The sequence below is a fragment of the Sturnira hondurensis genome, unplaced genomic scaffold, assembly GCF_014824575.4.
Source record: "Sturnira hondurensis isolate 20B ecotype Veracruz unplaced genomic scaffold, ASM1482457v3 Scaffold0018728, whole genome shotgun sequence".
NCBI classification, from domain to species: domain Eukaryota; kingdom Metazoa; phylum Chordata; class Mammalia; order Chiroptera; family Phyllostomidae; genus Sturnira; species Sturnira hondurensis.
The window spans coordinates 15,173,311-15,198,145 of record NW_028091359.1 but is presented as its reverse complement, the minus strand read 5'-3'; the positions used below and the strand labels follow the sequence as shown (position 1 = coordinate 15,198,145).

General features: G+C 53.2%; 1 protein-coding gene across 8 annotated transcripts; it reads left to right on the top strand.

Annotated features, from left to right (window-relative positions):
- Window positions 1-486: 486 nt before the first annotated feature.
- LOC119003543 (uncharacterized) lies at window positions 487-15,640 on the top strand. Of its 8 annotated transcripts, none has more exons than XR_005069986.1 (6): window positions 487-839; window positions 11,288-11,518; window positions 12,753-12,851; window positions 13,353-13,462; window positions 14,607-14,691; window positions 14,914-15,640. XR_005069986.1 is itself a non-coding variant. In XM_037069992.1 (6 exons), exons 2-6 carry the CDS (start codon window positions 11,352-11,354, stop codon window positions 15,076-15,078), a joined length of 579 nt encoding a protein of 192 aa, XP_036925887.1. In that variant the 5' UTR covers window positions 487-839; window positions 11,288-11,351; the 3' UTR covers window positions 15,079-15,640. The 8 variants fall into 8 exon arrangements, 5 of the variants coding, with proteins under 5 accessions (XP_036925887.1, XP_036925885.1, XP_036925883.1 ...); XM_037069992.1 differs by having other exon boundaries at window positions 11,288-11,471; XM_037069991.1 differs by lacking the exon at window positions 487-839 and adding an exon at window positions 2,307-4,130 and having other exon boundaries at window positions 11,288-11,471; window positions 14,791-15,640.
- The last annotated feature ends 9,195 nt before the right edge of the window (window positions 15,641-24,835 follow it).

Here is a 24,835-nt window from a genome sequence, read left to right as displayed (position 1 = left end):
TGAAGGGCCTGGCCAGCTGTGGGTTCCATAAGGGGAAGTTGAGGCTAGCTAGCTGCAGAAGCGCGCCCTTGGGGCAGGATATGGCCCAGGAGCCGAGCAGCCGGCAGGGGGCTCTCGGCTCTGGCCTTCGAGGGAGGAAACACTGGTAGTGGCTGGGACCGGTCAGAGAAGGAAAGGGGAAAATTACTGGATACCGGGGAAGGGCTGCACGACTGGGTAGAAGGCACTGGAGACTGCCGAGTCCGGACTCGATCCTGGGGGCAGTTCGAGCAATTGGGGGGTAGGCGCCAAGCCCCCCCCCCCCCTCCAACCCATGCCCCCTCTCCCGTGTCGCGTCCTCCACTGTGCCGCAGGCTGGTGCGGGCGCCGCAGGCTGGTGCGGGCGCCGCAGTTAGAGCGGGTGGCGCCACCGAGGGGCGGGCGGAGGGCGGGCAGGGGCGGGGCGCAGTCCTTTTGACTCCTAGAGGCGGTGCAGGCAGGCGCTGGCCGCATCTGTCCTCCAGGATCCGCGGGGAGCAGAACCGTCTTGATGTGTCACCAGCACGTGGAGCCAGCTCCGCCAGATCGAGCGAACGGGCAGAACTCACCCAACTTTCGAGGGGTCTCCGCACCTCGCTCCTCTCCCTGCTGGGCCGGGCTGCTGCTGCTTAGGGTAGGGGTGGCGGCAGTCCTAGGTCCCAGGCAGGTTGAGCAGGGAGCTCGGCTGGCGCGCTTGCGGGGTGTCCCGGACGTCGTTGGGGCACAGGGCCCGCCTGGCAGCGACTTCTCCGACCCCCGGGGGGCGGTGCGGCCCAGCTCGGCCCCCGCCCCGGCCCCGCGCCTCTCGGATCTGAGCGCAGGTAACTGAGGCGGTTTGGAACTGGGCCTCGCGGCCGTGGCTTGAGATCTTGGCGAAGTTTCTGGTGTAACTCTGGCGCTCCGCTTGGCATGGGGAAAACCTAGGTCTCCACACCTCTAGCCTGGTCCTCTTGGCCTGAGCCAGGGCGGCTGGGGGTGCCTTGAAGCTGCCGCACGTAACCCTTCCAGGGATGGTTTCGGAGCTCGGTGGGCCGAGACCGGGTGGGGCGGGTGCCTTCTTTGTGGGACACCGCTCGGAGGAAACCGGGAGCCTCCGCCGAACAGCGCGTGGAAAGCGTGCGGCGGGCCCCAACCCGAGAGAGACCATTCTGCGTGTCGGCACTCCGAACTCAGACGGCTGGAAACTGAGGGTTGGGTCTTTGTGGGCGAGATGAGGGTGTCAGATCAACTGGCCTACAAAGTCCCAGTCCTCGGTTCCCGGGACCAGCGGCAGCTCCGAACTCCTGTCCCGCGCGAGCTGAGCACCCAGGCAGGGACAAGGACCCTGGCCAGGCCGCCACCTCCCGAGTCCACGCTCTAGGAGAGGAGGTGGCAAGGCGCGCTCGCCACGGGCTCGGTGCAGAGATACGAGGGGTCCCTGTGCTTCCTAGGAGCAAAGGGAATGCGCTCGAAAATTTGCGTCTGTGACTGTGTGCAGTGTGCGTCCTCCGAGCGGAGGGAGATTCCCTGCTGGGGCAGAACAGGAGCAAGGGCAGCGGGACGGTTCCCTTCTCCCGAACGGGCCAAGCCCTTTCGCCAAGCAGGGCCCACCCTGCCGCACATTCCAGGGCGGCAACCTTGAGCTTGGTGGTGAGGAGAGCCTCCCAATTTCTAAGTTGCTCCTGGAGAGATGGGATGCGATGCGGAGGTTTAGCTCCTGTGGACCAGGAAGCCCCGTCCCGCTCTGCGAACCCCCCTCCCCCACCGCCCACGATTTTTTTTTTTTAAAGATGCATCTTTATGGGTATTCTAACAGCTGGTCTTTTATTCCCTGGCATATACCACATAATGCTCACCCGCCCTAAGTCCTCTTCAAAGTTTATGCTAGGATTCCTTCCTAAACCCTATGTCAGTAACTCTGCTTTTATACCCCCTCCTCCAAAGAAAACCCCCACCAACCCCTGAAACCTGGGTATGTTTGGGGTTGGGACTTTTATTTATTTTGCATTGTGTTTTGGCTGTCTTAGCAGTGGAGGCCTTAGGAAAGCGCTCGGGGACATGCAGTGAGGTGACCTGAACTGAATGAGGGCACGTTGACAAAACAGCGCACCCCGGTTTCCTTTTTTCCTGGCCGTGGAGAACCGGAGGAGGGAGAGGGAAAAACCAGCCTACCCAGCCTGGCCCACCGCTCTCAAAGCTGTGCAAGGACCCCCTGACATGTGTGGGCTAGTGTCCAGTGCAACTTGCAGGGACCTTTTGAAGCCTCTGCCCCCATGTGGGTGGCCACGTGGGGGCTTGAACTGAGGGGGAGGGGGGAGCCGCATGGCCTGTGGGGTCACTGAAGCAGGGTTTGGCTGTGAGCAGGGGAAGAGGGCACAACCCTACCCACTGCTGGCCGGCCACGTGTCCTCAGTGTGAGCTTCGTCCTCTAGTCAGAAGCACTTGCAGATGCCAGGACTGCGGGAGGGGAGAGTTTCTTTGGCCAACTACCTAAATGGACGTCTGTCTTGACCAGTGCTCAGTTTGAAGGCAAAATCATCCAACAGTGGACTGGGAGGAGCTTCAAAGTGGAGGCCTTGCCCTAATTAAGAAAAATGCTCTCTTTGGGAGTACCGAGTCCGCTTGGGAAAACGAAGCTCTCTCTTTGAGCCCATGCCTCTCCCAGCCTTGGGATCAATATCTTAAAGTAAATGAAGTGGAAATCTCCAGAATATCCCGTGGTCATAAAACACCCACAGGACTGGGCTGGAGCAATGAGATGCAGACAAGCAGGCAGAGGTGGCTGCCTCGCAGGTACCTTTGAGGGGATAGGTCTGGTGATGAGGGACATAAGTCTGGAAATAAAGCATAAGGAGCCCCGCAGATCCCCCAGCCTGATCCAGGCAGCAGGCAACTTCCCTGAAGGCTGTGCCCTGTCCTCTGGGGCTGACTAGGGCTTTCGGGATTTTTAGGAAATGGCCTGGTACTTCATTTCTGTGGGGTGAGTGATTACTTTTTTCCTTCTCGGGATTTTTTACTATGCAAAATGTGATTGAATCAGCTACACAGCGGGCTGGCTTGGCCTCCAGCAGCTGATTTGTTCGTTGACTTAAGCCGTTGTATTTAGGAATTGTGTTTTAGTTGAGAGCTTTTTGACTTTGCTGGCCCTTTGAATGCTCATAGTTTCCTGGAGCAGATGCCTCCTTCCTTCCCCCACCCTCACCCCAACGCATTCCTCTAAGCTGGGCACCTCTAGGTCCTGTGAAGTCAAACTTGTTTGCCCTGGAGCAGGCTTCAGGAAGCGGCTAAATGCAAGGTGGAAAGCTGATGGGAGGGAAGGATTTTAACCAGACCCTGGGGGAGACCCACAGAGGACTCCTGAAATCCACTGGGACTCCCAGTCCTACCTACTTGCATTCCCTCAACTCTTAAGTACATTGCAACCCAGTGAATAATTAACCTCAGCCTTGTAGCTATGTGTTGTGTTTCTTTTTTTTTTTTTAAGAAAAATAAAAATCCCAACCTATGAAAGATTAGAGATCAATTTTTGTCTAGGAGGATTGGATTGACAGAGGAGGTACTGGGAGAAGCCAACCCCTCTCATCTCCACCCTAAGTCTTAGTAACTCCAGAAATTCCAATACTACAAATTCCCTCTAGTTTCGTGGGTGACCCTTGGGGTGGGGGGAAGAGGGGTTGCTCTGAGCCAAGTCCCCAGATCTCCCTCAACACCTCTTTGCCCACAAGCTGTCCGAACCCTCCGCAACAGTCAGAATTCGATTCTGTCCCTCCGTTGGTGTCGCGACAGCTTGGCCCTCATTCCTGCACGGAGCTGATTCGGCTGCCAGGCCAATTTGCTGCTCTCTGCGCAGGATGGTAAATATTTGGCCTGTCTCAGTTCTTTTACACAAAGGAACAGTGCTCCTAATCGGTGACAAGTCTATGAAAGGGCTGTCAGAAGCATGGGATCAGTTTGGGTCCCATGAAGGATTTTTCGTGAAGCAGCCCAGGGCGAGGGCTGTGAAGGCAGAGTTTGGGTCCAGATGTGCTGGAGTTGGGAGTCCTCACTGCCCCGTGTGGGCTGGGGGGCCTTTGACAAGTAACTGCTCTGTGCCCATTGCTTCCCTGGTGAACGAGGGTTATGACACCTACCTCGTAAGCTTGTGGTGAGGCTTATATGAAAAATGCAGGCACAGTGCCTGGCACCCAACAGTAGACCTTTGACTGGTAGCCCTCCTCTCATCAGCTGTCTTATTTAGAGTCTGCCCATGTATACGTGCTGGTTGAGAAGGGGGCACAGTGGTTGAGACCTCAGCCTTGTGAGTCTCTATTGCTTTCTAGCGTGTGGCCTTGGGCAAGGTACCTCCCCTACTGGCAATAGCAGCTTTGTAAGTATAAGTCTGGGATCACACCCTGAACCCCCTCCTCCTGTCTGAGTCCCAGTCCTCTCAGTTTTTATTGTCCACCAACCACGTGGCAGGGACTGGGCCAGCTGCAGTTCCAACCCCGGTAAGGCAGGCATGGCCTCTCGCTGCCCGTTCTCATTTGTCCCCCAGCTCTGCAAGCAGAGGAGGGGTATTGAGATACCCCTCTTTCTTGTGGTAACTGAGGCTGAGACTTGGGGGGGAAGGTTCCCCCAGGACCTCACAGCTCCCTTGGGTGCCCCCAGAGCCTGACGCCCAGCCTTCTGGGTGCAGCAAAGCCTCCCAGGTTGGGACCCAGCAAGGTGGAGCTGTGGAACAGGTAGGCGAATGGGCCTGGATCAGCCCTGGGTGTGCAGATGTAGCCACTTGCACATCTGCTCTTCGGGACAGCCCGCCTGAAGGGCCTGAAGACGGGTTCTGACTGTGAGCACGTTTCAGGAAAGGTCCCAGGAGAGGTGAGTTGCCACAGCTGCTCTTGGCTTGCTCGCTCGTTGACCCAGTGGGCAAGCCAAATGCCACTCCAGTGGGACCAGTCAAGCAGGGTAAGAAATCGAAGGAAATAATTTGATATTCCCAAAAAATACTGAAGAGTGATCGTCATGGAAAAAAAGTCAGAATTTCGTTGGACTTCCTTATGCTTTTTTATGGCTCCATGATGTTTTTATTTTGGATTTCAAACTGGAGGTGGAGATACACCGTAATCTCTCCACTGCTTTAGAGCCGCTGGTGCTTCTCACTGGCCCCAGGCCGTGGGCAGACGCAGACGCAGACGCAGAGCAGGTGACTCCTCACCCACTGCAGCTCCCTCCCCACTCCCTTTGGCACGGTTGGGGGAGTTTTGAAATCACCCTGTAGTCAGACCCCTTGTGTTTGCTGCCCAGCAGAACTGGGGAGGGAGGTGCTATGTGGAAAGAACCATCGCCCGATTTCAGTCTCAGCTCTGCCACTGGGGGCCTGAGAGCCCCCTTCTCTGCTCACGGCGGGTTTGGCCTAAATACAGAGGTGCTGTGCCACCTCTATAGAATCTTCTAAAGTTCTGAGCCAGGAGGTGCAGAGAAGGGCACGAGGTTGGAACCTGAGGCTGTGGTCGGGAGGGTGGGAGGGCTGGGGGATGGACGCGGAGATGTGCAGCTGGGAAATTTGGATCAGGCTGTGAAGCCTTTGTGGTTCATTCTCATGGAGCTCACTTCCTCCCACTGGATGTCTGCCCTCGGGTATGTGGGGTTCAAGGGAAAACACTGGCTGCTCCTTCTTGGGGACAGGCATAAATTCTTGTCTTTCCGAGCAAACAGTTCAGAAATAATCCTCTCTTCTGCGCATGACCTTTGTAAGGTGCACTTCCTCCCTGACCCTTCTGAGACACAAGCTGCCTGGCTGCATACCTGCCCAGGGACCCGATGTCTTCATTCCTGCTCACGGCAGGCCTTTGGGCAAGGGTGCTGGCTCGCACCTGGAATCCTGGCTGTCCATAGGCTAACTGGGTGACCTGGGGCCAGTGATGTGCCTTGGTGAGACTCAGTTTCCCTGTGTGCGATCATGCATGCCCACTTCGCAGGGCTCTAGAACTGAATGGGAATGCCTGTGTGAAATGCTGGGCGTGTGGCCGCGGGCAGTCCATGGTCGCTGTTCTCGAGTGACCCCTTATTCATTCCAGGGCCAGTGAAGAAACCCCAGTGAGGTCAAGGAAGGAAGACCTGGGCCTGGCAAGCCTGCTTGCTGGCTTAATATCTGGGGAGAAAATATTGGGAGAAAAACAAGTCCGTGGGCCATATACTAGGGAGTGTGGGAGCGCAGTGCCTGCTGCTTCAGCAAGACAAGACCCCGTGCAACCCAGGAGGTGCAGGGCGGCCGCAGGTTCGGAAATCACAGGTTTTTGCAGGGGTGAGTTCCTGCAATTGCTGTGCTGCAGCCTATTGAGGGGGCAGGTTAGTCGGGGAGAATCGTGTAAGCTTAAGAACAGGGGGGAAAAAAAGGAAAATGCATCTTTGCTCAGGGAACTTCAAGGGCAATTAAACAGATACTTGGAACCAGGGCTTGTATATAAGCAAAACGTTGGTCTCCAGCTTGTCTGGCCAGACCACCGTATATCTGGGGAAAGTCAACCACTTGCTCCCAGCTGGTTACTGTGGAGGATTTGCCCTTCCCTGGCCTGAGTCTCTCCCCATCTCCCTGTCCTGTGTCTGGTGATGGCCAGCATTCATTGTCACTCAGGCCTGGGCACATGCTAACCTTGGCCAGATCGCTGAGTGTTAAACCATCTGGCAAAATATCACATTTCGACAATGGGCCTTTTCTGTATAGAGGGGGACAGAGAGGGGCAGTGCCAGGGTGCTGGAAAACCACTTATGCGTTGACAGTGGACAGGGGCAGGGTCCAGGACCCTGACTTTGAATGTGAGTGGTGGCGGGGGTGGAGCGGGGGGAACCACTCCTCCAGCTATAAGTCGACCAGAGACCCAGCACCCTTTTCCACAGCCCAGCTGGGGTGGGAGGCTGAGGCCAGTCCTGGCACCCACCCTCTTGTCCCTTCAGTGGATTCTGTTGTAATTAGACAAGTCCTGACAAATGCCCCCTTGCCCTTTGGGCTGGGGAGCTGTGAGGAGCCCTGCCTGGAAACCCAGCCCCCTTCACTGGGGAGCCGTAATTAGGCAACAGAACAGTTCACGGGCCCTTGATTCAATAAAGACCCTTTTATGATGTTGGTTTTTCCCAGAAAAATAATACCACTTTGCCCCGTTTATTTCATTTAGATGTGTAATCATATTAGATGGAGCGGCCCCAGGGACCGAAGTTACGTAGTTAGGGTTTTCACCAAAGCCTGTTACCCGGTCTTCAGAGGAAGACAGTGTCCTTAGAAAAAAAAACAAAACAACAAGGAACATTTTTGAGGATTTTCTCTCTTGGCTTTTAAAGGACATTTTCCTCCATCAGGGTGAGAAGCGACTCAGGGAAAAAAAACCGGGAAGTGAAACGAACTTGATGGGCCAGTGTCAGTGCAGCCCTGCCCACCCCAGGCAGGCGATGTGCGCCTGGCGGGGTCCCCCGCTTGTCACAGACGGGGTTTGTGAGCCAGGCGGGCAGCCCGTGTCACGCAGAGGGCTGCCTGTGTCCAGCATGTGTCTGTGTTCACCGTGCCAGCCAACTGGCAGGTGGCAGTTCTCTGCCTCCCCGGGGCCCCTCCCTGCCAGGGCAGGCAGCCCTGGCCACAGGTCGTGTTGGGGGTGGGCAGCTTTTAGCCATTGGGAGGGCTTACCTGGCCCCTGCCCACCTTGACTGGACACACTTTCCAAGCATCCCTCCCCACCCCCCGCAGTGGGAGGGAGGCAGGCCCCCCCTACACACACACAGGCCATCCCCTCTTCTTAATGTCTTATCTCCAGAAGAGGCGGATAAACGTTCCCCAGTCACAGAGTCAAGTCCCTCCTCGAAGTCTCCCCAGCGCGAGTGTGAGGTGGCGATCACCAGCAGAGTCCAGGCCCTCTTTCCCAATTCAGGATTTAGAAATCTCAGGCACTGAGGAAGTTTCTGGGAGTCACTCGTAGGCGTGCTCTATGAAGAAACAGGGTGTGACATTTGAGTGCTGAAAAGGGGGTGCGTTAAAAAGGGGGCAGACCCGCGTCATTCTGGGGCGGCCGGTGGATGTCATTGCTGCAACCCCTTCTCAGAGAGCGGGGGCGCTGCCTTGTACAAGGGCAGTTCATCTCTTTGTGGAGACTGTGCATTAAGGTATTTTGTAGTCTCACTATCTTAAGGTTTGGGGTGATTTTTTCATTTATTTTTCAATACTTTTCCTATTACAGCTGACATTCAATATTATATTAGTTTCAGATGAAACCTTTAGACTTTCTAGATATTTTACACTTTGTGGAAGAAGTGCTATTAAATTTTATATATGTATATACATACCTCTGTGTGGGCATATATAAATAATATATAACGTCTTTTTGTGTTTCTACCCAAAGGAGTGTAAGTAGAGCATGTGAAACCAGATTATACAATTAGTACGTTTTTCTAATTAGCTGTTAGGAATTTGCAATGTGATAAATCATTTTAGATTTCCAAATGAAACTTTGACCACTGGGAGGCTCTGAGGAAAGTACACGGCCAGGAGAGGGGAGCATGGGTTTTCAGTTCCCAGGACCACCCACTCACCTGCGCGCTCCCCCAACCCCCTACGTGCCCCCCAAGCACCTGCGTGCCAGCCTATCTGGCAGCAACGGTGACCAGAGAGCAGTTTTATTGTCCTGGTCGCGAGTCAGTGGAGTTGGAAAAATTATTTATGTTGGCTCTTCTCTGCCCCGACAGTGGAGCAGGCAGATGCGTTGCTACATTTTTTTCAGCAGTGACATTAGTAGCTGTTCTTGGGAGAAAAAATTCTGGTGGTGTGTGTTCATTCAGGTCGTGTTTTCAGTGTGCCTGCAGTGTGCGCTTTCTTGGTGCTGGGCGGCCACCAGAGCAGGGGTGCGGACCGCCAGGCAAGGCCAGGAGTGCGCCGTGGCTGAATGGCTCGGTTGGTTGCAGCGGCGTCCTGTACACCAGAAGTTTGCAGGTTCGATCCCTGGCTGAGACGCACGCTGGAGGCAACCGATCTCAAATTCTCTCAAATTCATAAACATAACCTTAGGTGAGGATTTTAAAAAAGAAAAGAGCAGGGAATGAAGTCAGGACTCCACTTTTGCACTTTGTAACTGCTGTGGGTGCAGACCCACCAACCTTTTCCGAAATTCTAACGCTACAAAACTGAAAGCCAAAATTGCTTCTGTAACGAGCTCTATGAGGAAACCTGAGCTAAATGGACTTGAGACTCGGTGTAGTATAGTCTGTATTCATCTTGGGGGAGGGGAGTGCCAACATTCATGGGTTTCACCACAGAGACCTTAACACATTTGATTATGGCGCCGCCCTGCTGAGTGGGGTGTTGCATAACATGTGGTGTATGTACCACGTTACTTCCTAAACCTGGAAAGTTCTGAAAGGTTGGGGATAACAGCCTTGTCGTTCAGGGTAAAACGGTGAACACTTCAGGCCTCTGAGGGCCACAGGGTCTCGGTTGCAGCTCTTCTGCTCTGCTTCAGTGGCTTGGAAGCAGCCAGACACACCACGTGAATGAGCACGTTTGTGTTCAGTAAAACTTTATTAAAATGGGTGGTGCACCGGGCCTGGCCTGTGGGTCCATGGTTTGCTGGCTCCTCGTAAGAAGGATAAATGTGTCCTTGAACATGTGCTCTCTTCTTCCCCACGTGTCAGCCCTGCTGTCTGCACACCTATCTGCTTGTTTCCCTCTCTCGGTGCCGTTGCCTTTAAGGAGATAAAAGCCACAGCTGCGATGCCAGCACTCGGCCTGGCTTCCTTAGTGGGGGTGTGTATTCGTGTGCACAGAGGCATTCGGGCTCCAGTCCAGCCTTGCCAAAGGGCACTTGGATCTCCACCCGTTGATGAGTTCTGGGGATTAAGCCAACCCTAAGGAACACTGGCCATCAGCGTTGGTCCAGGCAGGGCTGGAGAGTTTGCAGAGCTCGGTGGGAGTAAGGGTTTAAGAGCCAAGGTGTTCTTAGCAAAAGAATTTCTGGCAGAGAGATTGGTTATCACTCTGATGGACGAGATTTGGGACTCCTGGCTTTGTTCATCCCAGCCCCGGATTGGCCAGTGAGTCCGAGAAGGCCTTCCACTGCGGCAGAGACCCCAAGCCAGCCGAGCCCTCTGGCTCCCACCTCCACAGTGGGCTGGCCTGGGGCAGCCTGGGTAGGTGGCTGGAAGGAAGGCAGGACCCAGCAGAGCCCAGTCCCCCAGGCCGAGTGCTGGGAGCGCCAGCACCCCTGTGCCCAGCACAACCCAGCTCTCTGCCAGGGAAGTTGGCCCCTCCGTGGAAGCACTGGATTTCAAGTTCTCTCTGGATGGAGCAAAGGCTAGTCATTCCTGGGCATGTTCTGGGGGCAGTGAGGTCAGCCACTGGCCAGACCAAGTGCTGGAGACCCTGCAGCCACCCACCCCCCACTGAGCTTCCCCTGGGCTGTGGGGAAGTGGGCCAGTGTCAAGTGTGGGGATATCGTCTTCACTCACCTGGGCCAGCCAGTCAACTGCTGACTCACTGGAGTATCTGAGGACAGCAAGAAAAATAAAGGACTTTCAGGGGCAGCTGTGTTTCCTATCTTAGGCCATAATGCCCCTAAAAATCCTTATTGCTCTTGCAGTGGGCATCGGGGAGTGGCTGCCAACCTACCTCTCACCTACCTGGCCGCTAAGGGACGGGAAGGGCTTCCTGGGGTCTCACTGGGACTTGCTGATTGTCAAACAATGTCATTGGGCCTGTGTATTCGTCGGGCGTCGAGATACTCCTGCATAGATGGGAGGGTCTCCCAGCTTGTGTGAGCAAAGGTTCCGAAGAGCCCGGCGGCATGTGCAGGGCAGCGCTGTTGGGCTGGGCAGTTACTCACACTGTTTTAAAGCAGAAAGCGCCTCGGTTGACTCTCTGCGACCCAGTGACCTGGCCATTTTGCAGATATGCCTGCAGTGTGTTGAAGGTCTTTCCCCCGCACTGTGACCCTGGAGCTTGCTGGGTGTTTTCTGTCCCCATTTCTCTTCCCGAGTCTCCTCCATTCTCAGCAGGCGCCCCCACCCTGCCTGTTCTAGCCCCACCCCACAGATACTTGGGCTAAGTCAAGGCCTTGGTGGATTTGGGGTTCTTGGGGCATCGTAAGAAGCTGAAATACCAATCTGCGGCATGCCCCCCTTAACCCAATATACAAGAATAGCACCAAATCTCACAGCAACAGACTTCCTTTCTAGCCGAGGCCAAGCAGTTGCCTGCCTGTGGACAGAGAAGGGGGCAGCGAAGACCTACCTTGTGTCTCACTGACCTCACAGTCAGTGGAGGAAATTTACCTTCCAGGTATTCCTCAGGTTCCCTCCCTGGTGCTGACTCAGAAGCTCTCATCACTGAAGAAGATGACTGTATGCAGAACCCTGACCACAGTGGTTCTCCTTGCTGGCCAGCCTGGCCCCTGGCTGCAAGGGCTCTGGCCGTCCAGGCCCACGTCCACACCAGCTCTCCCAGAGGAAGGGGCAGCTCCCAGGTATAGGTTCTCAAGAGGCTGTGGGGAGCGACGTTTCTCCCTCCTTGGTAAGAGGTGGGTGGGGCTCTCGTGATACACGGGCTGATGCAGTTCCATCCTCTCCAGCTAAGCGTTTGCTTGTTTCACGTCAACGGCCCCTGGGGCCCCTTGAGCCTGCCCTTCTGTCCCTCGCAGAACTCCTTGTCCTGAGCATGTCCCTCAGTCCTTATCCCAAAACACTTGCAAAAGACACTATATCAGTTTTTCTAAAGGCAATACATCAAAAATAAAACTACTGTTTTTCCTCAGTTATAAAAGAACTGCCTTGCGTTTCAAAAATACAAAAGAATGAAAAAGCATATAAGTGCCCATAGCCAGGGATAATGTCTTCTAATGAAATACATCCTCCTAGCATTTTTCCCTTGCGCATGTACACCCTGATCCAGTTAGCAGGACTGGGGCTTTTAAAATGGGTGAGGCTTGTAACCCATTTGAGTGATGGATCTGTGCCCTCGGGGGCCAGAAAGTCTCTGTTTTCTTTCTAACAAGTGAGATGGACCATGGGCTGGAAATTGCCTCCAGCCAGGGAGCTCAGAGACCTCTCAGGAGGGTGTTGGGGCAGCACTCAGTCTCTCTCCAAACAGGTGGATGAAGTCGTTGGGGAGGAGACTAGAAATGTGGGCTGTGTTCTTGCTGATTTCTAAGTGGGCTGCGGCATTGCCTCTGGGAATCACTTGGAGAGTAGTAAGAACTCCAATGGCCCTGGCCGGTGTGGCTCCCTTGGTTGGAGCATCATCCCGGCATAACCAAAAGGTTGAGGGCTCGATTCCCAGTCAGGACACATAACTAGGTTGTAGGTTCAATCCCCGGCCCAGGTGCATCAACTCCCTATCTGGGTGCATGTGATCCCCAGTCCAGGGGCAGATCCAGTTCACAGGAGGCAATCGACTGATGCTTCTCTCTTGCATTGATGTTTCTCTCCTTTTCTCCCTTCCTTATATCTAAAAGCAATGAAGACAAAAAGTCCTTGGTTGAGCATTGAAAAAACAACCCTTTAATGCCTGGTCCCCACCCCAGCCCAACTGGATCTGAATTGCTGGGGTTGGTCGGGGGCCTGGGATCGGGATCTGGAAGCAGCCAGCAAACTGCCCACTGCGTGCCCCCCCGATTAGAGACGGGAGAGGTTTCCTCCAACTCTGCCTTCGGAGTCTGAGCGGGTGATGTGGCCATTTGCAATTGGCAGGTTTTCTCTCCCTGTATTTTCTGTGCTCTCAGAGTTATCTTCTGATCCTCATCTCACAGGAGAAGGACCGAGGCCAAGGACACCAGGAGGCATACTGGAGGCACGCAGCTGGGAGGTGGCAGAGCTGGAGGTTAGATCGGCAGCTTCCGACTCCCAAGGTCAGTGCTCTTTCAGTAATAATTATTCTTTGTAATCAGCTTATATGATTATAACAAGCATGTCATGATGCTTACTAGTACTTAGGTTCCTGTGATGATGAAACCCTGGAGGTGGGTGGGGGCCACAGTCTCCGGGAGGAGGTACCTGCCTCACAGGGAGACTGGGGGCCTGTCCCTTGGTTTCCCGGGTGCTGACTGTGCACCTGGCCAGCCTGGCCCCACAGCCTGCCGCCCTGCCAAGAGCCCAGCTCTGGGCAGGGCGGAACTTATCCCCATTTTCAGAACACGCCAGAGGCATGTGGCTCAGGTCCCACAGCTGGGGTGGCAGAGGGCCACTGGCTCCCTGCTCGTTGCCTGCACAGAGGCATCTAAGAAGCAGCACAGCCCACATAGGGCTTGTCCCTCTGGGCCCTGCTCCAAGCTGGCGGCCTTTAGGATAGGACCCCTGCTGGAGGCCTAGGTCTACGGAAGGCTGTCCCTGCCCCTCCCTCTTTCCCACAGAGCTGGCCTGAGAGGACCTGGCCTGAGGATCAGCTGGGCAGGATGCCAGTGCAGGGAATGAACGGGCAGGCACATCCACAGCTCCAGGAAGCGGTCCGATGTTCCCCGGGGTCAGTCTGGGGAGTTGCAGGGCCAGCCTGCCTCAGACATGGCGGGTGGAGACGGGAATTGGGGACTGAGAACACCACTTTCCCAGAGCCCAGCGGCTCTGGGCCAGGCCCATGGGCTTCCTTTGGCAGGGAGTGCCCGGGCCTTGGCCACACCTTCCCTTGCTGGGGCTTGGCTCTCTACTTCCTCCGTCTGGCTCTCGTCCTGCTCCCCGCCCAGCTCTTTGCGGCAGAGTGCACACTCTTGGCAACGACATCCATTTAACCTGCTTCCCAGAAAGCAGGATGGCTAGGCAGGCCGACTCAGCCAGCCCCGTGATGGAAAACAGGGCGGTGGGCCTCAGGTCGGACTTTTCTTTCCCATATTCCCTGGGCAGCTGGATTGGGAGATAGTCCTGAACTGCCTTGGCTTACCTAGGTCAGAAATAAACTCAGCTCAGTTAGCAGCCTTGAGCAGTCAGGCCGAGCCAAGAGCTTTGAGCTCCTGGAGCTGGGGTAGGGCCAGGGGAGACGAGCCTTTGCCAGGAGTCTAATTGAGGGCAGCCACTTAGCTGGGGCCCCAGGTAGAGCTCCCCATCTCTGCGTGCCTGTTGCCTCATTTGTTTGTGTACAACAGTGCCCCGTAGGAAGGTGTCTGCACTGTAGGCTCATGGAATTACCACACCCTGTCCCTCCCCTCTGGGAGGGACACAGAGAACTATGGGTGGGGTCTGGCATGAAGATGCTCATTCAGTGCTAGTCGCACTGCACTGCTCAGGAAGTAAGGGTCGAGTTGCAGCACGTCCTTGATCTCTGCACGGACCACCTTTCGTCAGTTTTTTTCTCGGCGTCCTGCCCTGGCCAGACCCTGTTGGGATGGTGGGTCTCGACTGAGAGGCCACAGTCCTCACCCCTTTGCCTCACATTCCTGTCTGGTCTGGCCCAGGGAGGCACCCTTCAACCCCAAGGTTTGTCCTACAGGTCCAGCTGCCATCACCATCCGTTCGAAGACATTCCCTCTGGGCCTGGGCCAGAGTAGCTGCTACAGAGCTCTCCCCGCCCCCCAACCTCCTTGGGGTGCAGACAGGCAGGAAGGGCTTTCTGTTTGGCTTGGCTCGTGGGGAGGAGGTGAGATTTGGCTTTCTGTGTTGACTCTTGTATCTAACAGGCAGAATCCTGAGACATCACAGAAAAGCAGCCTTGGACCTGCAATGAATTTGGGGACTGTCCCTGATGACCTGGCCACTGCAGAGGTAGGAATACGTATAACATGGCCCCCGGTGCTGGCTAATTGTTGGCTGTTGCTTCCCAGCGTCCATGGCCCTTCTGATAATACCTGTCTTTTCCTTCAGGGGATCATGCCTCCTTCACCTTGTACCCTTGGGGTTCAGCTGGGGCCAATCCCACCTCCTGGCTTTAGAGGCAGGCATGTGTCCCAGGCTGGGCACTGAGATTCACCATTGGGACTTTTGCAGCCACTATGGGGAAACAAGCATTTGCTTTTTGTGGGAGCTGCCAAGTTGACAGAAGTTGCCAAGCTTGGAACTACTGGTGGCCATCCTGTTCTCTATTTGAGGATGAAGCTGACAAGGAAGAAAGAGCTGAGAGAAGGCAAGTATATTCTGTCCAGACATCAGTAAACCCCTGGATCAAGCCATACCTGAAGCCAATTGTACCCCTGGACTAACCTGATTATATGAGTCAATTCAGTTTTTTTTTTTCCTAACACTATCCTGAGTTGGGTTTCTGTCATAGAAAGGGTCCTAACAAAGGCAATGTTTTTCTTTGATCGCATCTTTTAAAAATTGACTTTCAGGTATACTTTACATGCAATAGCATCCACCCATTTTAACTACCACCATCATCAACATTTCATGTTCCCTCTTTCCCCACGATGGCCCATTTCCCCAACCCAGACAACCACTGGCCTATCTTTGTTCTAGAGACTCGTCACTTCACATTTTCTCAAATTCTATGTAAATATCACATCACGTGTGTTCTTTTGTGTCTGGCTGCCTTTATTCAACATGGCTATGAGATTTGTTCTTGTTTTCATGCACCAATAGTTCATTCTTTTGTAGTGCCAAGTACTGTTCTGTTGTATAGATGTGCCAGTTTATCATTTATCAGCTGATAGACATTTGAGCTGTTTCCTGCTTTTGGCTATTATGAATAAAGCTGTTCTAACATTCATGTTCAAGCCTTTTGTGGGGGGCATGTGTTTTGATTTTTGTGTCTGGACACCAGTCTCATTTCATAGCTGAGGAACCTGGGGTTCAGGGAGATGGGCCGATGTGTCCCAGGTCACAGAGATGATGGGAACACAGGAGGGGCAGTATGGGGCCGGCGTGCCGTTTTGGGGTGTTATGTGACAAAGGGGCCTCTGGGACTGCTTGGGGAGGGAGCTCCTGAAATCCTGGGGTCCGCGAACATGGTGGGGGGAAGGGCTGTCAGGACCAGTTGTAGCCGTGGTCCTCACCTCATCACCCCCCTGCCAAGAGGTGTTCTTCCCCTCTGGGTGCCACGGTTTGAGTAATGACATCCACCAGACCGCCTTCCTTAAGCCGCAACCCACTTCCCCAACCGTACGTCTCAAATCTGGAGAGACGAACTATGTGTCTGAGCTGACCATCACTGATCAAACTCCTGTGAAGTCATGGAGTTGAGATCCAGACCCCAAATGGAGATCTCCTCTTTGGTTTTTTCCCCTCCCTTGGCTTGGAACCAACAAATCACGGAGCCATCCCAGAAATCCAGAGGATGCCATGTTGGTAACCCCCAATTCAGTCCAGCCTCTCATTTCACAGATGCTTCAGCCAGATCTTCTTGGTCTTTTCTCTGCTCAGGTCAGCCCTTGGCGGTCAAGGAGAATGTTTTCCCAGTGCTCATGCCGTGAACTCACCCTGGGCCACATCCCTTGGGACTTGGCCACCCCTGGGTCCCACCGTGCTGAAGCCGGCACCGCCGGGCCTTCCAGTTTTGTGAGCCAGTCCGCCCTTTCCTTCATCTGAGCCAACTTGCAGCGGAGAGTCTGGGCTAAGCCTCATAGCTTAGCCGGGACAGCACCTCCAAGTTCCCCCAGGCAAGATCAAGGCCACCAGTCCAATTGACCTCTTCGGAGCCAGACACTAAGTGCCTCGCATGTATTATCTCAAACCCCCTCAACAATTCTAGGGGAAGTACTGTTTTTTATTTATTTTTACCCTCACCCAAGGACATCCCTTCACTGCTTTCAGAGAGAGAGAGGACAAGAGGGAGAGAAACCTCTATCAGTTGACTCCCATAAGCACCTAGACCAGGGACCAGAAATGGCCTCAACGCACAGGACTGTGGCGGGGCTTAACCGACAGTTTTGTGCCTGGAGCATAGGAGGTGTGGGCGCTGCGGAGGCGGCCTTGGGACAGCCTTGTGCTTTTTGGAAACCACCTTCATTCTTAGTCCCTGCTGAATAAATGGGGCTGTCTCCCCACCCACCCCCTTCCCACACCTACCGTCAGACCCCTGCCAATCGGCACACCCCGGTACCGACTGCAAGTGTGGCTCAGGCCTGGGCATCAGACCGTAGTCGAACCAGTCCCTCTAACAGTGTGCTGAAGTTTCCAGAACAATCAGAAGCACTTCCTCCTTGCTGAGATGATTGCCCTGGAGCTACCAGAGGCCATGTTTACTTTGTGGCCATTTGAGAATGGAGTCAGTAGTTTGACGTCAGAAGCAGAGCCAGGAGCCGGAGCAGGACACAGAGCCCTGATGACATCTTTGGAGCTCTTGGACCCACTCACACTGGAAGTGAGTTAATGCCTGGTAGTTTTAGAAATTAATACGGAACACCGAAATCCCCTTTTACTTGCTTCAGCCAGTTCAAGTTGAGTTTCTATTACTTAAAAATGAAATGGTTCTCTGTAAGTGATTGCTATTATTGCAATTAATATTATTAATGCAAGCACATGAGCAGGAAGACGCAGCCTTGGGGATGCATTGTCCAGGTTCCCCCAGGGGCCACTGCCGACACCCTGGATTTCCGCTCCCAGAGGGCAGGGGACTCGCGTTCGCTGCTGCTAAGCCCCACGTGCCAGGCGCCTGCCACAGTGGAGGTGGTTAATAACATCTTTGAATGAACGAGTGAGGTAGGCCTGTTGTCCACGCCCCCTCCAGTACGCTCTGCTTCCCGCCTCCATGCCGGGCGCACATTTTGCCTTTTCTGCTTGTCCTTCGCTGATACCTGATCCCACCAGGGTGCCTGCCAGGAGTCTGTCTTGGTGAACTGGTCTCCTAGCCTCAGTGTTCTTTCTAGGGCCTCAATGATCCCTTTATCCATTCATATATTCATTTTAAAAGTCTATTAAAAGCATCCATTATAGATTCCCACCTTGGACCACTCACAAAAATAAACCCGAAATGGATTAAGGATTTAAGGGTAAGGCGGGAAACTATAAAACTCCTAGAAGAAAACAGGAAAAAAAATCTCCTTTACATGGGTCTTGATAATGATTTTTTGGATACAACACCTTCAGCACAAGCACCGAAAGAAGTGGACGACAGGAAACCAAGCAGCTTCTGCAAAGTGAAAGGAACGGTCAGCACAATGCAAAGGCGAAGTACTGAGGGGGGAGGAAATGCTTGCAAATCTTGTATCTGATTAGAAATACCCCAAATGGATAAAGAACTCATACAACTCAATAGCAAAAGTAGTAGTGACCCAATTAAAAAATGGGCAAATGACCCAAATAGACATTTCTCCAAGACGCAAATGGCCAACAGGTACATGGAAAGACGCTCATGACCGGTGATCGTTAGGGAAGTGCCCATCAGCACCGCAGTGAGATACCACCTCACACCGTTTGGAACGGCCATCAGCACAAAGACGAGAGAAAACAAGGGCTGCAGAGGATGCGGGTGAAGGGGGCAGCCTTGTGCACGGCTGGTGGGACTGCAAACCCGTGCAGCCACTGTGGAAAACAGTCTGAAGGTTTCTCAAACAATTAAATACCCTGTGATTCAGCAGTCCTACTTCTGGGAATATATACAGAGGGGACAGAAACTCTGTGTGAAACAGGAGTCTGCACCTCCCCCGTGTCGCTAGCAGCATTGTTTACAACAGCCCAGGCACGGAGATCACTGAAGGGCCTATCGCGGGACGAATAAAGAAGTCGTAAGATATGTGTGTGTGTTATATGTACACACCTACACACACAGGGATGTTCTTCAGCCATAAAGGAAAATTCTGCCTTTTATGACAACAGGGATGGACTTTGAGAGCACTGTGCTAAGTCAGACAGAGTAAGACAAATACCATGCGATCTTGCATGTGGAATTTGAAAACACAAAACATAGGAAAAGATCAGACTTACAGTTACCAGAGGTGGTGGTCGGAGGGGTTGGTAAAGGTGTTTGAAAGGTACAGGCTCCCAGGTGTAAGACGAACAGGCGCTGCTGGGGTGACGCAGGACAGGGTGACTGTAGCTAGTGTTGCAGCGTGTGGTATGTTTGAAGTTGAGAGTAAATCCTGAATTCTCATCACAAGGAAAAACACATTTTTCCCTTCTTTTTGGTGTGTCTGTATGAGATGCTGGATGTTTACTAAACTTACTGTCATTTCACAACATCAATGTCAAGTGACTGCTCTGTACACCTTACACTTATCGGCGTTGTGTGTTCATTACGTTTCAATACAACTGGGGAGGGGAGTGTCCACTATGCCAGGCACACCAGGGAGAGTCAATAAAGTAAATGATGTTTTGCTACCTCCAGGGAGCCTCTGTCCTTGTGGGGATGTATGTTGACAATTTTCACACAATTAGGTTATTTTCAGCATTTGGATAATTTGCTGGTATTCCACAGACTGGGTAATGAAACAACTGTAAGGACTGTCTTTTGGTTTTAAGCTAAGTTGGAACTAGTCAGTTTATCCATCTTCAAGGAAAAATTGGCAATGTGGGAGGGTGGCCTTGGGACACTGGGACAGTAAGGAAGTGCCTACTGTGTGCCAAGCTCTGTACTCAGCTTCCCAAACCCATCTAATTGCCAAATTGAAGTCTTGGTCCCATTCTTCTGGAGAAGCAGGCTCAGAGTGGGGAACTGACTTCCCTGAGGAGAACTGGGATGGGGACCCAAGTCGCTGCATCGTAGCTAGGAGCTTCTGGGAGGTCCCTGGAGTTGACAAGGCTTCTTGATGCCCCAGCTGGCAGTGTGTCATCCTCTGCTGGCTCCTGTAGAATCTTGTGTGGATAACGTGACTCTTTCCATACTCTTCCTTGGATAACAGCAAGTCATGTCCTTGTTTCCATCTCCCATCCCAACTCCCAATAAGAGCTCCATGTCACAGTCATCTCTATATTCCACACCTTGTCCCAGAGTCTGGCTCATGGTGGTCTCAGTGTCATGGGCATCTTTTAGTCTGATCACCCAGCATCCTTCTTCCTTTCTTCTAATTATAGCCCCACCCTTTTCTCCAAAACTGCTCCTGGACACTCCATCAGGCCCTGTGGTACTGCAACCTTCCTGACAACCAGCTGGTCACATGACGCTGGTGAGACCAATCACAGTCCAGAGTACCCTTGATTGGTCCAAGGGGTGTCCATGTGATCCTATCAGAGTCGTTCTCTGGAGTATTTTGAATTTTCCCCTTGGATCACGAGCCATAAATATCTGCCTCCAGAGCGATCAGTGGCCTGGAAGAAAGGGGCCGTGAAGCAGTCCATTGAGATCGGCCCCTCTGCCTTCTCACGTCAGGCGACTCATTCCCATTCCCTTTTTAACTGAATTATTATTAGAATAATATGGAAACACAGTAACAAAAAATAATACAAAAGAGCTTATAAATGAAAGCAGCAGACTCCACCTGAGATTCTTCCCTCTTCATTCCAGGACACACTATTTGACACATTTCCTTTGGTATCTTTCCTGACCACTAACTCTAACTCTAGATAACATGCTTATGCACTTATTTCTTGATTTCTAACTTTAAACCAAACCCACTGCTTTCTCTGTAAGATACGTGAGAATTTAACTCCCTTACACTCCTACCCCTTTCTCAACTTTGCAATTTATAGTACATCTAGTATATATCTACTGATTACCTGTATATAAATATTTATGTCTTTTGTGTGACATGAGGCAGCTTTTCTCTGGGTTTTCTAGGGTAGGAGTAAACAGGGGCGTCCCACCACCTTCTCTGCCTGTTGACACGCCAGCTTGGTCTGCAGTACGCTTTTCATACTATGTCATTGGCACCCATGTTTTCTTCTTCTCCACAATCCAGGTTCTACTGCTTTGTCCCCATTTGACTCAAAGGATGAAAAGCCACAAAACAGCATTGGCATGCGCATAACTGTTAAACACTGTTACTGTATTAAAAAAATTCTCACTGGAGGATATGTTTATCCATTTTAGAAAGAGAGGAAGAAAGAGAAAGAGGAACATTGATGCAAGAGAAACATCGATCACTTGCCTGCCATACATACGCACCCTGACCGGGCATGGAACCTGCAAGCTTTTGGTGTACGGGTGACACTCCAACCAACTGACCCACCAAGTTTGCCTGTTTACTGTTTTTTAACCAAAGCTACTTGGATTGGGGTTTGTGTTGGTTATGGCTGAGGTGTCCCCACGTCCACACTCAACGTTTTGTTGAATTGGATGAGACGTACGCAGATGTGCCACCGGGACAGAGCTCCACCAGGGCGGGCTTCATGGGCCAGTGGCCTGTGTAGTCACACATGGCCTGTCCCAGAAGGGTCCCCTGCTTGGTCTGATGCTTTGCTGTCACTGTCTTGAAACTCTTAAGCATCCCCACAGTTGTGGGGCTGGTCTTGAGCTCACCACCTTTCTGAGAGAGGCGTGAACTTGCTGAGAAACTCTGTCGCAGGTGCTTGGGGAGCACTTGGGAGGAAAGGCAGCATCCTCAGGCGAGTCCCGAAGCAGCTGTGAGAAGTGACAGTTAGAGGCTATGGGCCTCGGCACTGGCTTGTGAGTGCGCCCCGCACTGTGAGGTGGGGCTGGGCCCCTCCAAGTCCTCACAAAAGGAAAAGCTGGTGGCTCAGGCTGCACGAGGGAGGTGGGATTATCCCGGGACACTGGAGAGCATCAAGGCTGAATGATCTGCCCAAGGCCCCACGGGTTCTAAATGGAAGGTCACAGATTCAAGCCCAGGCCCCTGCTTCCCAGAACCAAGCCCCCTCTGCTCCGCCGTGCCTCTCCAGACCAGCACCGTGCGCAGACCTGGGCGTGGGTTCCAGACCTGCCCCTGCCGCGCCGGGTGTCCTTCCGTGAGGCGCTACCCTCTCCAGGCCACTCGCTCCGGGCCGCTAGGGGAGTGGGTACACTTCGAACATCCTTTCCAACAGATCACTGCATAATCACAGAGTGGAAGAGAGTGAACTTTTTTCTATGGACAGATTCTAGCTAATAAATGCAGGAAGAATGAAATACAACACTATTTTGCAGTCCCTAATGAATTAATTGCTTGAATGGCTGGTAACATCACAAAAACAAGAGAATCAGATGCCATGTACAACCCACTAGAACGCAACACCATCTAATAACGTAGCCTTGCCAAAAAAAAAAAAAGAAAGAAAGAAAATCCACCTTGAATTTGATTAAGCCTCTGATTCTAACTACCCATTTCCTGGATAGAGGAACATACTCGTGTTCAACTACACCCCAGGGCAGCAATCAGCAAACTCCAGCTGAAGCAAAAAATGCCGAAAGACAAACAACTGGTTTCTTCCCACAGAGAAATAACAAACAAACAAACAAACAAACTCTAGACCCAGTAGAGAGTCAAAGGGCACACCAGGCAATTGCAATCTGTCAGCCTTATTTAGATTGAAATTTAAACTGTAAAAAAGCACTCACGCAACAACTGGAAATCGGAACATTTACTGGCTCCTTGTTAACAGGAATTACTAGTAATTTTTCTGTGCGAAAATGGTGCTGTGGTTATGGTTTAGTGTTTTTGCAAGGAGGAGTCCTTTAGAGATACATCGCTGACACATCCGCGGCTAAGACGATGTCATGCCTGGGATCTGCTTCAGGGTGATACAGAACAGGGGTGTATGAGGGGTGGGCCTGGAAGAGGCAGGATGGGTCATGGATTGATGGTTGTCATGGCTGAGTGATAGGGATATGGACGTTTATTAGATTACTGTCTCTGGTTTTGTGTATAATTTGCAGTTTTTAAAAGTTCCTCCAGGATCCCATGGTGGCCCGGGCTGCCGGTGGGAGACTAGGGGAAGGATAGCCACCCCTTTTTCAGAGCAGGACTACGGGGCTGATTTAGGGGACACCAGGTCTTGCCTCTCCCTGTTCACTTCCTATGGCAGGTCTGGGCCCTGCGGTGTGGCGGTCACTAGTACCCAGGCTCAGATCTGCAGGGTGACTTTCTTGGCGTCTGGATGAGCTCACAGAGAGGGATGTTATAACTGTAGAACTTTGGCCCAGCCCACAAGCCCAGCTCTCCTTTCCCCAGGGGATGCTGGCTCCACATTCCAGGCTCCTCCTTGGCCACAGCCACGTCAGGCCGCCAGCAAGGGCGGGAGAAGGTGCAGCGGCTCATGGGAGCTCCGCGCCTTCCCAGCCACATTTCCCACAACACTCCTGGCACCGGCAGCGTGGCCGGGCCTGGCCAGGCCCTGAGGACCTGGAGGGTCACAGTGCTCTTCCATGTGAGTGGGCACCTACCACCTTGGTGCCCGATTTGCTGTCTGACCATAAAAAGACTCTTCCCTCCCTGGGCCTTGGGTTCCCCATCCACGGGAGGCAGCTTCTCAGTGGGCCGCCGTGGACTTAGGGAGGGACAGTTCTTCCTAGCTAGCGTTCCTGTCTCCAGCCCATTAAATGCCAGCATCTGTCCCTGTCAGTGTGGCCACAGAAAAGCACCTGACACACTTCCAACTGCTTCTGCAATGCAAACTATTATGGGTCACTAAGGACATCACCAAGGCCCATAGTTCAGTGCACCTGTGATTCTAGAGAATTCAGGACAACCTGGGGAAGGAAGGAGCAAAACTCATTCACAGTCTTGCAGGGAGATGCTACTTGGATGGGTCTTGAAGTATAACTAGGTGTTTGCAAGGGGACTGTCCGAGGGGAACGGAACACATCCTAGGTGGCAGGGTTGGTCTGTTTGGAGCAGTACAGATGTCCCTTGTGGCCTGGGCCACACGGCAGAGAGGAGACACAACTGTGGACAAGGAACTGGCAAGGGTTTTCAGCTGGGGCAGAAGCAGGCTTTCCCGCCCAGTCCCTCTGGACTGAGAAGTCGCTTCCCACATATGACTCAGGAGAATGTGTCACTGTTCCTAGAAAAGACGCAGGGTCAAAACTGCAGAGTCTGCGAGTCCACAGCGGGGATTTCTTGCTGCAGTGGCACCAGGTAGGAGAGACGGGGGAGGGGGGGGCTGCTTGAGCTTTTCACATCATGGAAGAGGCCTGCGTGCTTGAGCAAGAGTGTGTGTGAGTGGGTGGTGGACATATGTGAGAAGTACGAGTGTGTGTGCGAGTGACCCTGTGGATGAGATTGCGTGTGAGTGTGTGTGCCCCCAAGTGCACGGGCTGTGCCTACATTCACTCACCTAACCAGCACGTGCCCAGCACGCAGTAATGAGCAAACGCTGGCCTGGCCCTTGTCCTCAGGGAGCAGGTAACCTGGCCTCTCTAGTGGGGGAGGAAAATAAACAGGAAAACAAAACCAAGCGCATTCCGTAAACTAGACCGTAGCCTAGGCTGGGGAGAAAACCACCAGAATGGGGGACAGGGAACAGTGAGGTGTGAGTGGGGGGGAACCTGCTGGATGGGGCTGGGGAGACCTCTCAGAGGACGATGCTCAAGCTGAGGATTTATCTGGCACCTTTGCTGGGCTTGGGCCACCAAAAGCCCTCTCTTACCTAACAGACCTTTGATTTCTTTGGGGTGACAGAGCCTGCCAGGTCACCCTACCCTAGCCACGGGGTGGACAGGGGACCCCAGTGTGTCCAGTTAGAATCTCCGTCTCTGTAACACTTGGGCAGGGTGACTGACAGGGCTGGAGACCCCCACTGCCACAGGTCCTGGTCAGAGCTGGCCCTTCCCGCCACTCGGCCGTCTAAGCTGTCTCCGTCCCCATCCGTGCCCAGGCCTGTTTTCCAGCCTTCCCATTGACTTTCTGAGCTTGGGTGGGTGTGTCTATCTCCGTGTGGGTTTGGTCTTGGCTTTGACATTAGCAAAGCCAGACAAAAGTGCTCCCAAGCACAGATGAGGCTCTGGGGGAATCCCCCTCCCATTACACTCAGGAGAGGGGGAGCAGAGCTGCCTGGTGCCCAGCACCTCTACCTGGCACACACCACGGTGCACTCTCCTGAGTGGGCCAGAGTGCAGAGCCCTGGCAGGCCTCACGGGAGGAAATGCCAGCCGCATTTCTTT

Excerpts from the sequence above, each read along its gene's own strand:
- LOC119003543 (XM_037069988.1), top strand. The coding sequence starts at position 530 with ATGTGTCACCAGCACGTGGAGCCAGCTCCGCCAGATCGAGCGAACGGG. Across the intron at positions 840-11,287 it reads CCTCTCGGATCTGAGCGCAG|GTATTCCTCAGGTTCCCTCC; the intron begins GTAACTGAGGCG and ends TTTACCTTCCAG. Across the intron at positions 11,519-12,752 it reads GCGACGTTTCTCCCTCCTTG|GAGAAGGACCGAGGCCAAGG; the intron begins GTAAGAGGTGGG and ends CTCATCTCACAG.